General features: G+C 44.2%; 1 protein-coding gene across 5 annotated transcripts in view; it reads left to right on the forward strand.

Moving 5' to 3' along the window:
• Positions 1-14,198, forward strand: part of FRAS1 (Fraser extracellular matrix complex subunit 1) — a 308,408-nt gene that overhangs the window by 122,905 nt on the left and 171,305 nt on the right. For 4 of the 5 annotated variants that reach the window (XR_014711451.1, XM_084627181.1, XM_084627178.1 and 1 more), the window contains exons 3-6: positions 1,483-1,590; positions 4,783-4,875; positions 8,192-8,351; positions 12,989-13,122. Coding sequence is in view for 4 of the 5 variants with exons in the window: in XM_084627181.1 (XP_084483307.1) it covers positions 1,483-1,590; positions 4,783-4,875; positions 8,192-8,351; positions 12,989-13,122 (495 nt within the window). In the remaining variant the exon portion in view is untranslated. Of the gene's footprint in view, positions 1-1,482; positions 1,591-4,782; positions 4,876-8,191; positions 8,352-12,988; positions 13,123-14,198 lie in introns of those variants that run through there. The other variant, XM_084627180.1, reaches the window with a different exon arrangement.

A 14,198-nucleotide genomic window follows, 5' to 3' on the forward strand; every position in this document is an offset into this window, starting at 1 on the left:
TTCTGAAACAAAGGAGGTAGGAACCATTAATTTGTCCATAAGCCTCACAATAAGAAACTTGGAGGTGAAATCCTGCCTGCTTTACTCATGTGAGTTGTCTCACTGAAGCCAGTGAGATTACGTTAAGCAAAATGGGCAAAATTTGGCCTTTGATCTCTAATTTCTAAATTTACTTCAGAAAAGTGGATTACAGACTCCTTTTCTGGTTTCTTTCTTTCCACCCCAAAACAGTTATAGCCTGATTCTCATTTGCACTAAGTCCACTTTCCACCATTCTGACAATGCAAGAGAGCCTTAGAGAGTGGATTATATTTACGTTCACTTTACGCCCTCTCTTTGCTGCCCGAACAATGTAAATGAACCTTAGTAGGAAATTTTCCCTTAGGGTTATAGAAGTGATCTCTGACATAGTAAGTACAGTGCTGTGTGCCTGTGTATTTGCACATAAACATTTCCTTGCCACGTTTCTGCATATGCAAAACCTCTGTAGGAATGGACACTGCTTTTGCACACAGACAGCGGGTAGTGAGGTGATGAACCCACAGCAGTCAGTTTTCTCATGACAATACAGAGTTCGTATACAAGACTGGATTTTTTATGCATGGGCAAAATTGATAATAGAAAAATTGCCTTCATCAAAACGTAATGATTGGAGTCTGGCCCTAAGTCTGCAAAATTATGCCCATAACTTTAGAACCTACTGTGCACCTCCTCCATAGACCCCTAAGCCCTCCCTCTTGAGGGGCATGAGCTGAATTTTTTGGACCCCCCCGCCATTATCCCTTCCATAGGTGTGAATTCAAGAAGGAATGATTTTCACCTCTCACTCTGTGCATGGATTTAGGGCCTAGTTTTCAGAGATACTGAGCACCTCCAGCTGCACTTGAAGTTGGTGAGAATTACAGGCGCTCAGCACCTCTGAAAGTAGTCCCTTAATGGTGTGCTGTATCAACACTATTGGCTTGACTCCTGATGAGCTACGGAGGTGCAAGTGGTGTGGCTAATGGTGCCGCAGTCAACATCAAACTGCTGCTCGTGTCAATATCTAGCAGCAGCAAATATATGTTTTGGGATGATCAGCGATAGCCAAAGCTGTTTGTTTTCAAAGCCACCTAGCGGATTTGGATGCCCCGAGGCAGCTTTGAAACTCTCAGCCTAGATTTGTTTACAGAAAACAGGCAATTTCAAATCAGCTTGTGGCTATTGCAGGTCACGTACAATCAATTATCTTGCAGTTGGAATTGATTGATTGTTTTTCTGTGCATGGCCTTGTCTTTTCATTAATTTTTAAATTATGAAATGAATAGCCCTGGACTTATTAGTACCTGGGGTTACTAATCAGCATCGAGTAGACGGAGTCCATTGTAGAGTTTGCCTTTCTATTCTGTGCCTATTTAATTGATTTGAACTGTTAGCCATGAGATAACTCCACACGTTTTACACTTGATGCGAGTTTAATTCAGAGCTTATGTTTGTTTGCAGAACAACACAATTTGGAAGCCAGATTCTTGCCAGGAGTGCAGATGCCATAGTGACATTGTCATCTGTGAACCTGCCATTTGCAGAAACCCTCGGTGTGACTTTCAGAAGGTAAATATGCCTGTTGGCTTGCTATGCAAGGGATGGGAAGTATTTGAATCATTGGGTTTTTCTCTCTATGTTCAACCTAAGCCTTCTGGGTAACTACAGGTTTGGGAAAGTGTTATACTGGAATATACACCGTCTATGATTCATGCAGGAGTGGAATGGACAATCAGAAGGGGCTTAGTTCTGTAGCCACAATGTAAGCAAAGCATCTCTTTTCTTTCGTGGGTGTCATGGTTAAACTTGCATAGACCACCCGATTATTAATGGCTCCTCTCTAGCATAGCAGCAGCCCTGTCACGGTTCCATTTTCATCAGTGGGAACGGTAGGAAGTGAAAAGTGGGTGCAAAATGGTAACATTTTCCACCCACTCTACGCTGATGTAAATGACTGCACAGAATTGCACAGGCATAGATGAGAAGGGGATTTGGCCCCCTGTGAACAGAAAAGGCAGTGTTTTGAAGTCCATCCAGTTTGTTCCCTTCTCACATGGAAACTTGGCAATGGCACCATTTGCATGCTACATATGGCAAGTGATCTGCCAAGAGTATTCTGATCTCAAAAGATGCCAGTGTGCTGCCGTGTTCGACCACAGCTTAAGCATGGCTGATAATCACCTTTAGACTGAGCCCAGGGGGCTGGGTCTCTGTAGAACAAACAGATGGACACTTTCCACTCTAACAAACAGTAAGAGAGCTAGAATTGTGCTTTTGGTCCATCTTTTCGTTTGGTGTGCCTTGGTGATTATTGCTGTTGTTGCTGGGCTTTCATTGTCTTTTTTGTTTCTCTGTTTCTTGTGAGCCTTCATTAATGATTGTAGCTAATTGGGTGCAGGGTTTGTGTTTGTAGGGCCCAGATTGAGGGCAGGAACATATGAATATCAACAAAAGTCTGTATTTTGAAGAGACCCTGCCAATATAAAAATCGTGTAGTTTTAAAAAGGTCTTGCTAGTGTTCCTGGTAGCAGCCATAGGTTATTCACAGTGAAAGAACAGGTGGTGTCTAATTTTTGCTCCATCATTAATGCTGTTTGTTTGTTAGAGGGAGATTGAAAATATTGGTTCTGTTTATGTTAGAGAGGAGGTGAATAAAAGGAAACATAAGAGACATACAAAATAATGAATGGCATGGACACTTCTGTTACTCCTTTCTCATAACAAAAGAACAAGGGCAAATTGAAAGGCAGCAAATTTAAAACTGACTAAAGGAAATAATTTTTCATGCAATGCATAATTAACCGGTGGAACTCATTGTCACATGATATCATCAAGGCCAAGAGTGGAATAGGGTTCCAAAAAGGAATAGACAGTTATATGGATAATGAGAAAATTCTGTGTTTTACGTTAATTTAAGAGAACTTTTTAGGAAGGGGTCATGCCTCGTGCTTCAGGGCATAAACCAGCCACTAATTGAGGGGGTAAGGAAGGAACTATTCCTATCATTGATTTATTCTTTAACTATATGCTGCAGGATTTCTCCAACCTTCTTGGAAGCAGCTGGTACTGGTCTCTATTGGAGGGAGCTCCAGCTTGAGTGCCTCTGCTGATCTTACTTCCAACAGTATGGCATAGAGCACTCGTTCTCAACCAGGAGTCCGGGGCCCCCTGGGGGGCCACGAGCAAGTTTCAGGAGGGCTGCCAAGCAAGGCCAGCATTAGACTCGCTGGGGCCCCGGCACAAAGCTGAAGTCCCAGCACATGGGGCTGAAATCTGGGGCCCTGAGCCCTGCCACCCGGGGCTGAAGCTAAAGCTGAAGCCTGAGCCATGTAGCTTGGTGGGGGGCCCCTGTGGCAGGGAGCCTCAGGCAGTTGTCCTGCTTGCTATCCTGTAATGCCAGCCCTGGCTTTTCGATGCAGAAAACTAGTTGTGGCAGCACAGGTGGGCCGTGGAGTTTTTACAGCATTTTTAGAGTTTTATTTTCAAGAAGGTGACTTTTGGGCAAAACCCTAAATTATGGCCCCTCTTTGCTGCCTTTTCATGTTCTCGGCTACTTCATTGAGTGTGTGTGTGTGTGAGAGAGAGAGAGAGAGATGGTGATGGGGTTTGTAGCTCACGAAAGCTCATGCTCAAATAAATTGGTTAGTCTCTAAGGTGCCACAAGTCCTCCTGTTCTTTTTGCGAATACAGACTAACATGGCTGTTACTCTGAAACAAGTAAAACTGTCTGTCTCTGTTTGGTCACTGTGGGCCTAATCAAGAGGGACGCTGAGTACTGCCCAGAAGGTACCAAGCATCCTCAGATGACGGTTGACATCTGTGAAATCCTTGCCAGGATAAGGTCTCATATCACATTCCTTTGTGGCATCTGTGCGGCATACTGCCAGGGTCTGGGATATTTAAAATACATTTGAGAAGGCTGGAATGAGAATGCAAAAGCTGCTATGCACAACCCTTGGAGATGCTCCAGGAATGGAAGCAAAGCACCTCCAGAGCTTTTGCCAACTTTTTTACTAATGTCTCCTGCCCTCAGTGTGACATGGAAGCTTGAACACACATGCCTGTTGGTTTCATCTGTTACCCTGCTGCTGCACAGAGTGTGGCAGCCAAACTATGCACTGTTCTTCTGGGAACACTGAGGGGGCAATATAATACAGATGGTCGATATTTTTCAAATTTTGAAAATGTCACATTTTGGAACTTGAATAAAAATTGGGAATTTCAAAACAAAACAAAACTGATAATCAGTTAATTTCCTTTTCCTTTTTCCCAACTAGCTCTAACGAGAAAGGAAGAAAATGTTTCCACTTATGATATTTTTAAAAAGCAATGAATTAAATTTTAAAACAAGAAAACAAGTTTCCCTGCGATCACTTATGGGTTAATCTTTTTTTAATTTTATTTATTTATTTTTTTGCCTTGTTGAGAGTCAGTTTTTCCTAATGATTTTCCTATCTGTCACTGAAATGGCTGGTGTCAGGGAGTTAATGAAAAATGAGTCTTATTCCCAAAGGATTGTTTATGCTGTGTGTGTGTGTGTGTGTGTGTGTGTGTGTGTGTGTGTGTGTTTTCCTATACACACCTTGGGGATAAGAATGAATTCAGCATCCCAAAGCAATGCAACAGCTCTACACAGGAAAGTCCTTGATTAGTAGCATTCCTTTTTAAACTGAGAGCGCCATGTGCAACAAGAAACCCCCCCATGCCCCGAGTCACCCCTTCCACCTGTACTGCTTATAGGGCTTTCTTTTATTTGTTCAGGGGGAAGTGCTCTGGATAGCCCCCAATATGTGCTGCCCTGAGTGTGCCTCAGGAACGGAAGGATTTTGCCAGCATGAAGGCCAAACCCATGCGGTAAGTGCTCTTAAGTATCCATTGGCGTTAACATTATTTTCCCTTCCTTAGCTCTCCGGTTGTCCACCTAAATTCAGGGGCGGCAGCTTTTGCCTGTGCAAAATCAGTGGCTGGTTAGGTACTTCAAAAGCTATCTCCTGGCCTTGACGAAGTTGTTAAGCAAAGAACCTCCCCGCCAAGGTCACACTGTGGTCAGTCCTGACCTTCACTCTGGTTTCTTTACCCCTAGAGGGACTGGAAAGCAGACAACTTTTTCGCAGCTGAGAGTCCCCAGCGGATGTGTACGGGTCCTGCACCTCTAACCCCTGCAGCCCTTGGTGTATTGGGGGGTGTTTGGAGCAATCCTCATTTCTGGGGCTACTCTAAACTTCTCCAGGGGCCACCCCCAGGATCAGAGTGAAGTAAATGGCTCCTTCAGTCCCAGCTCCTCCCACTGGGAATAGTTGAGGATTGAGGCCACTGCAGAGTAGATATTGTACAAAACCATGATGGAGGTGTGGCTTAGAAACATGGCTGACAAGTATGTTTATGAAGAACCCAGTGCATTGGGTTCTCTAGCTGCAGGGACGTGTAACAATTACCCCCACTTTTTGTAGTGCATTTCAGGAGTGAGAGAGAATATTGATCAGTGGTCTTTTTCTGAAAGTGAATATCCAGGCCACTATAAATGTGATAAAAGAATCACCTCTCTAGTGACAAGAGGCCTACCGCTTGAAGCCCTTACCCACCTTACCAGTTTTTACTCGAGCAAAACCCCCAATGGGATTTTCCTACATAAGCATTGAGTATGTAAGGAGCGTGGTAAAGACTACAGGATTTGGCCTATTGGTAACAGAGAAGCCCTTTTAGGTAGCAGCAAATCCTCAGAATTTCTACATTGTACGCTGGTTCTGCACACCCCTCACTGAAATCCAACTTGTTAATTATTTTCCCCAAGTAAACCACTCTTCGTAGATCTTGTCTAGGTAAGATGTCGTCTGGCAGGCACGTCGCTCTCTAGTTAAGTCAAGTTAAGCCCAGGTCTTTGAGCGTGGTCCTTGCTAATATCAGCAAAATGTTTAATTCATCTACTTGGCTAATATGGGGGCGGCTTCAGACTCCACAATGCACATGCTTTTATGACACGCGGGAACCGGGTCAGTGAAATTTTTGGCTCTTTCATACACGAAAGGTATCTCTTCAAGTGAACTTTCGGGCAGATAACCAAGCCTTCATGTATTCACTAAAGAATGCTGGAATGTCCTCTCACGGCTGCCTCTTCAATCCAGCACTCTGTGGAAGGCAGCAAAAGGCACCATTAATCGTTGTCGTCCCCCGCTCCCCTGCCCCATTATAATTTCTTCCGCCATCAGATAATGGCCATATGGGGAGTTTTGTTTGCTACAGTTCATGCAAAGGGAAAGGGCCAATTCACAATAGCCTGGCCTGTTTGGCTGAGAAGGGTGGAGAGTCTGGTGCATTCATTCATTCATTCAGCTGTGCTCTGCAGTTAAATGAGACAAGATAGTATTGTTGGGAAAAGAACTGAGTGTTGACCTGGGCACACTTGCCTTCTTCAAAGTGGAGGCTATAATTACCATCAGAAACTTGCATTGTTAGATACTGACCTCTGACATGTGACAGCGTATACACTTCTGTAACCCGTGCCTATGCAAACACAGGCTCCAGGAGGGCCAATCCACCTCGATAGTCAAACAGGCCACAGCAGAAGGAATAAGTGTCCATGTGATTAAAAAACCCCACTGAGGTTCAGAGATGGTACTTATTGACAGATGTCCAATAACAGGCAGAATTGCTCTGAAAGGGGAATTGAGAAGATGGATGGTTTAGTGGTTAGGGCACTAGCCTGGCATTTGGGAGATCTGGGTTCAATTCCTGGCTCAGCTACAGATTTCCTGGTGACCTTGGGCAAGTCACTTAGCCTCTCTGTGCCTCAGTTTCCGATCTGTACAATGGGGATAATAGCACAGCCTGACTGCACAGGATGTTGTGAGGATAAATACATTGTGAAGTGTTCAGATGCCATGGTAACGAGAGTCATATAAGTACCATAGATAAGCTGTCGACCCTCCCCTCTGTCTGACTGAAGTGTTTTACTAGTTGGCTGCAGTAATTTGCAGTTGTTTTTGGCTCCTATTATGTTTTATTTTCATTTGTTCTGTTTATTTAATGGGAGAGATGTAACCATAGCTGCTGGAGTTGGTGCCTGCTGATTGCTGTCATGTGACTGTGATGTAACCTCTAGTATGCTTGACTTGCCTCGCATAGGCAGGAAATAAAGATCAGCCTCATGCCGGCAATCTCATGTGTCTCATCCTTACTATAGAGCCGGCTGCATATTTAGGCAACGTTCATATTCGAAGCGTACAGCCTAATGGCTGGAGCAGATTACATAAGGGAAGATGATTATCTTTCTGTCAATGAGCCAGGCAAATGCTTTCTGTCTTCATCATTGTTTTAGAAATATCTAGCCAGCAGAACTGTCCCCAGTAATCACCCCAGGAAAGAAAAGCTTACACTGCAGCTGACAGCAGGTTTTGTCCATGCCCAACTTCCATGTTGCGTGTTTCACCTAAATTAAAATTTTGCATTTCTCGTTTCAAACAATATCACAGCTTATATCCTTGCCTTCTGTGAGTGGTGATGCATGTGCTGTTGGACCTAGTAGAGTCTTCCAAGACGGCTTTCTGCTCAGTAATGATCCTAAGGAAAGAAGATTCTGTATATTGGAGTGTACTGCAAAAAGCAGTGGGTTCCTTACTGGGCCAAACCCTGCTCAGGAGAGCAGATCCAGCATAGTTGGTGGGTTTTAAGGGAAGCAGGGTTTGGCTTGTTGTGAGATACACTGTAGTTTGTAGTTTAAACTTCTGAGGACAGATATTGTCCTTAGATGTGTGTAGATCCTACTGGACATTTTAATGGAAGCCAGGTAAAGACAGAACAGCTGCAGGGTTGTGTCTGGTTTAGACATGGCAGCTCAGCCCATCACACAGGGAGTCATGGGTTGGGAGAATGTATCCATTAGATGTATGTCCTTTGGCCTAGGTTATGCTATGTCGATGCCACCAGGGGGACCCTCTCTATTGAACTGATCCCAACGGGACTACTATGGCCGTGTTAGGACTACTTTGTCCCCCTGTTGCAGGGACCAGTGTCTGCACTGCAGCCTCGGCCGTGAGTTACAGAGCCTGGGCATGTTGGCAGAAGAGGAAAGTTAGGCACTGGCGCGGGGTAACTCATTGGAGCAAAGATTATTTCCAGTCTCGTTGGCTATTAAAGTAGCTTACACATTTCCCGTTTTGTTTTTCCATTGCAGCATGGAACGGAGTGGGCAAGCTCTGCATGCACGGCGTGCTCCTGTGCCAATGGGAAGGCTAGCTGCCCCCGCAAGTCCTGCCCACCCCTTTCTTGCGGCAGGGGGGAGCTGGAGTACGTCGCTCAAGGAGAGTGCTGTCCCAAATGCGTGGGCACTGGTGGTGAGTGTTTTGAAAGGGGTGCCCCACACAGTGAATTTGGCCTTAGTGAAGTGGCCCCAAGGAGTGGGGTTGACGTTGCTGCTCTGCATGTTGTCTTAGTGATTAGGTGAGACCATCTCTTCAGTTCTCAAACCAATGAAGAGTATTTTTCCCCTTTGCTTTGAATCCGTTTGCTTCACGTCTCCTGTGCAGTACCCTGCCCAGACACACACTGGGGTATAGAACTTCTCCGAATTCTCTTTTCACGCTGCTCATTTTGGCTCTTGTAGATAAAGGCTGACATTTCCAAAGCTGCCTAAGGGATTTGGAGGTGCAGAGCCCATTAAAATTAAATGGGAGTTGGGCATTCAACTCCCATAGGTCCCTTTGAAATCTCAGCCTTAACCTAAAGGCAAAATCTCTTAAAGGCTGGTGAAATTATTGATTTTTTTCCCCCGCCGATAAATCAGGCCTTTTGCGTTTTGAGACACACACAGTCTTATTTCAACCACATGCACAAAAATAATTCAAAAATCTTCACTTAAATCCACAGATGCTTCAGATTTTATACTTACTTTTGAAGCTGTGTACTTTATCCATCATTTAGGGCCTACAGACGAAATTCACCCCTCCTTAAGAAAGGGGAACCCTGACTCTACTTGAATTCAGTAGACTTGCAACTGCTTACACCAGGGCTGAAACTAGCATGAGTCAGATTGTTTGCAATATCTTAGCCGCATGATATCAGCTGTGACATGCAGGCTGAATAGACTCAACTGTTGGACTAGAAAAAAGGTAGAAATGGCGTGAGTAAAATATCGGTGGCCCTAGGCTGTACAGCACATCTTCGTGGCAGTGTCCACACTATTCAAACTTGTCTTGTCAAACTAACCTGACTTCATAAATGATCTGGAGGATGGTGTGGATTGCACTCTCAGCAAATTTGCGGATGATACTAAACTGGGAGGAGTGGTAGATACGCTGGAGGGCAGGGATAGGATACAGAGGGACCTAGACAAATTGGAGGATTGGGCCAAAAGAAATCTGATGAGGTTCAATAAGGATAAGTGCAGGGTCCTGCACTTAGGACGGAAGAACCCAATGCACAGCTACAGACTAGGGACTGAATGGCTAGGCAGCAGTTCTGCGGAAAAGGACCTAGGGGTGACAGTGGACGAGAAGCTGGATATGAGTCAGCAGTGTGCCCTTGTTGCCAAGAAGGCCAATGGCATTTTGGGATGTATAAGTAGGGGCATAGCGAGCAGATCGAGGGATGTGATCGTCCCCCTCTATTCGACATTGGTGAGGCCTCATCTGGAGTACTGTGTCCAGTTTTGGGCCCCACACTACAAGAAGGATGTGGATAAATTGGAAAGAGTCCAGCGAAGGGCAACAAAAATGATTAGGGGTCTGGAACACATGACTTATGAGGAGAGGCTGAGGGAACTGGGATTGTTTAGTCTGCAGAAGAGAAGAATGAGGGGGGATTTGATAGCTGCTTTCAACTACCTGAGAGGTGGTTCCAGAGAGGATGATTCTAGACTATTCTCAGTGGTGGAAGAGGACAGGACAAGGAGTAATGGTTTCAAGTTGCAGTGGGGGAGGTTTAGATTGGATATTAGGAAAAACTTTTTCACTAGGAGGGTGGTGAAACACTGGAATGCGTTGCCTAGGGAAGTGGTAGAATCTCCTTCCTTAGAAGTTTTTAAGGTCAGGCTTGACAAAGCCCTGGCTGGGATGATATAATTGGGGATGGGTCCTGCTTTTGAGCAGGGGGTTGGACTAGATGACCTCCTGAGGTCCCTTCCAACCCTGATATTCTATGATTCTATGATTCAGTTTTTCATGAGATTACAAGTTTGGTTCATTAAGTATGTTATGCAGTTACCTTCGAGTTTTGTAAGGCATATTGACTTAGTGCTGCATGCAGGGCCGTCCTTAGAGGGTGCAGGGCCCGAGGTGGAAGTGACGGATTCATCTCTTCCGGGACAGACCGTACTGGCCAATCGCATTGCCCACGGGGCCCCCCAGAGTGGGGGGGCCTAGGGCAGAAGTGATGGATTCGTCTCTTCTGGGACCGACTGCGTTAGCCAATTGCACTGGCCTGTGGAGCCCCGCGAAGTGTGGGGCCCAGAGCGGTCACCCCAATTTGCCCTACACAAGGGATGGCTCTGGCTGCATATCTCTGTAAAAAATTAGTTCTGTACATTAGCACTACAGAACAGCTTGGATAGATTAAGAACTGGCTAAGTGACAGATGTCAAAAACTGGTTATTAATGGGAATCCTCATCAAATGGGGTGTTTCTTGTGAGGTTTTTCCAGGATTGAACATTTTTATCAGTGATATGGATGTAAATTTAGAATCACTGCTCATAAAATGTGCAGATCCTAAAAGATTGGTGGAGTGATAAGTAATGGTGAGGACAGGGCATTCAAACAGGGGTGCTCTGGATCACTTGGTAAACTGGGTCCTTTCAGACAAAATGAGTTTTAATACATCTGAATGCTAGGTTACAACATCTAGAAACAAAGAATGCAGGCCATGTGTATTGAATAGACTATATTCTAGAAAGCAGTGACTCTGAGAGAGGATTTAGGGGTCATAGTGGACAAACAACTCAACATGAGCTCTCAGCGTGATACTATGGTTAAAGGGCTAATGTGATCCTCAGTGTCATGAACGAGAGTAGTGAGTAGGAATAGAGAGGTGGTTTTACCTCTGTATACGGCACTGGAGAAACCGCTACTGGAATACTGCATCCAGTTCTGGTGTCAACATTTTGAAAAGGATATTGAAAAATTGGGGAGGTTGCGGAAAAGAGCCACAAAAATGATTCAAAGGTTGGGGAAAATGCCTTACAGCGAGAGACTTAAAGGTTTCAATCTGTTTATCTTATCAACAAGAAGATTGAGAAGTGACTTGAATACAGGTTGTAACTACCTTCATGCGGAGAAAGTAAAGGGTACTCAAGGGCTCTGTAGTTTAGCGAATAAAGACATAACGAGAAGCAATGGCTGAAATATAAAGCCAGACAAATTCAAATTAGAAATAAGATACAAATTTTTAACAGTGACCATGATTAACCAGTGGAACAAACTACCAGGGGAAGTGGGGGATTCTCCATCTCTTGATGTCTTAGAGTCAAGACTGTTTACCTTCCTGGAAGATAGGCTTTAGTCAGACACACATTATTGGGCTTAATGTAGGGGTAACATGGTGAATTTAATGGCTTTCGATATTCAGGAGGTCAGATTACATGATCTACTGGTTCCTTTCTGGCCTTAAACTCTATGAATCTATCCTGAACTTACTTCACTGCGAATATAGGTACCACCTGTAGTTTGTAACCTCTCATACAGATGTCAGAACCCAGAAGTAGATCTCAAAGCACGTTGGGACAATTTCAGAAGGAAGTATCATGGTTGATGCATTTCTCCAGTACTGAGATATCTCTTCTGCTTTCATTGGTTTAAATCTCAGACGTAACTTTGGACTCTTATAATCCTTGGCCTCTCTGCTGAGGCTGTCAACATCAATTAGGTCATTTGTCCACTGGTAACTAGACTGAGACCAGCAGTTTACTGGGGCAAGGATCATGCTTTCTTTTGTGTTTGTAAAGCATCTCGTACATCATGGATGCTACCAGAAACAAATAGATAATAAATAATAATTTCATACAGGACAATTAATTGGTGCAGTGGTTTTTTTTAATATTGCAATTATTCTGGGTCAGCTTCATGGAGATGGCTCTTCTAAAGTTCTTCCTTGCAGATGCTAATCAGTAGATGAGTCCTACATCTGCAGTCTTTTTTGTATGATTGTGAATGTCCATAAAGTCATTGCACATGTGAAATTGTGCTGGTAGGATGTGAGAAACCAGGAAAAATGTGTACAGGTGAACGCTGTGCAGCCAAATGGAGTTAGTAAGGAAAGTCATGGTCTGATGCTACTTCTGGGCTTTCCAGGGGGCAGAAGTTCCTAGAGTGTAGGGGATGGATCTGAGATGAAAGGAGTTGCATGAGGAGAGGGAATTAAAGAAAACATGAAAATGGAAACACAGAATGACTCACAGACTCATAAATGTTAAGGCCAAAAAGGACCATCATGATTATCTAGTGTGACCTCCTGCACATTGCAGGCCACAGAACCTCACCCACCCACTCCTGTAATAGACCCCTAGCCTCTGGCTGATTTACTGAAGTCCTCAAATGATGGTTCGAAGACTTCAAGTTTCAGAGAATTCACCATTTACTCTGGTTTCAACCTGCAAGTGACCCGTGCCCCATGCTGCAGAGGAAGGCGAACACTTCTCTGCCAATCTGACTTTGGGGAAAATTTCTTCCTGAACCTAAATATGGCAGTCAGTTAGACCCTGAGCATGTGGGCAAGACCCACCTAGCCAGACACCTGGGAAAGAATTCTCTGTAGTAATTCAGAGCCCTCCCTATCTAGTGCCCCATCACCGGCCATTGGAGTTATTTACTGCTATCAGTTGCAGATCGGCTACATGCCATTCTAGGCAGTCTCATCATACCATCCCCTCCATAAACTTATCAAGCTCCATCTTGGAAGCCAGTTAGGTTTTTTGCCCCCACTGTTCCCCTTGGAAGGCTGTTCCAGAACTTCACTCCTCTGATGGTCTTAATTGTCTCTTAGAGTCCTGCTCCTTTGACGGCCAAATGTTTCGGGATGGCGAGGAGTGGCACCTCAGCCAGTGCTCCAAATGTGTCTGCAGGAATGGGGCAGCTCAATGCTTCACAGCCGAATGTCAGCCAGTGTTGTGCAGCCAGGTAAGAACTGTCCTGTCAATGATCTGTGCAATTTATTAGCTTTGCCTTTCCCTGGGAAATCTGCATTTCTCAAAAGAACATATTTACTGGCAGGCTAATAGTTATTACTGAAGGAAACATGATTCAGAAAAGAGAAGTGTATGCTCCACAAAAAAGTAAGTCCCCCAAACCTCCAGCCATGTCCATTTATTTACAGTCTAATCTAGTGTAAACACCAGCTGTGCTTTTGGTTTTGTAATCCAGAGAATTCTGTAGAGCTGGTCAGGAAATATTTTTTGATTCTGTGAACAATTCTGAAAAAAGCAAAGTTTTATTTAAATGTTTCTTCAAAAGTTTTTTGAGCTTTTGTTGAAACCTGCTGATTTTTTGTTGTTGACAAGAACCTTCCCAAAATTTAGTTGAAAATGTTTCAAACTAAAAGTTTCAGCCAGCTTTACAATATTACTCCCAAAAGGTGACCGTGTTGTCTACTGATTACAGCAAAAGCCTGGGAGCCAGCAATGCTAGGAAGATAACTTGCTCATCTTCACCCAGCGAGTCAGTAATTTAGCCCTAATTAAAGAATCTGAGCACTTCTGGCTCCCAGTTCTTTGCTTAAGATGACAGTCATTATTCCCTCGCACGTACACAATGATTTTCACATTCAAAGCACTGTACGAACGTTAACTAAAAGAATTCCAGTATGCTGGGTAATCCAGAAAATCAAAAGCATACTTAGTACTTTATATATTTGGTGGATGACAGGCAAGAATGCCAAAAAAAGAGCAAGGGATCTGGTTGGATTTAGCATCATAGAATATCAGGGTTGGAAGGGACCTCAGGAAGTCATCTAGTCCAACCCCCTGCTCAAAGCAGGACCAATCCTCAATTTTTGCCACAGATCCCTAAATGGCCCCCTCAAGGATTGAACTCACAACCCTGGGTTTAACTGCTCATGTGCAACCCCATTCATCTGTAAAATAAGAAAGCAGCTTCCAGGGAGTTCACAGTGTTCTGCTTTACTGTTGTTCTCGAGATGCTGTAGTTTTCCTGATTTTTGTTTCCCTGTCAAGCGCATTCCAGTCGCAAATCCAGAA

This window comes from Lepidochelys olivacea (assembly GCF_965140295.1).
Source record: "Lepidochelys olivacea isolate rLepOli2 genome assembly, chromosome: 4".
NCBI classification, from domain to species: Eukaryota; Metazoa; Chordata; order Testudines; family Cheloniidae; genus Lepidochelys; species Lepidochelys olivacea.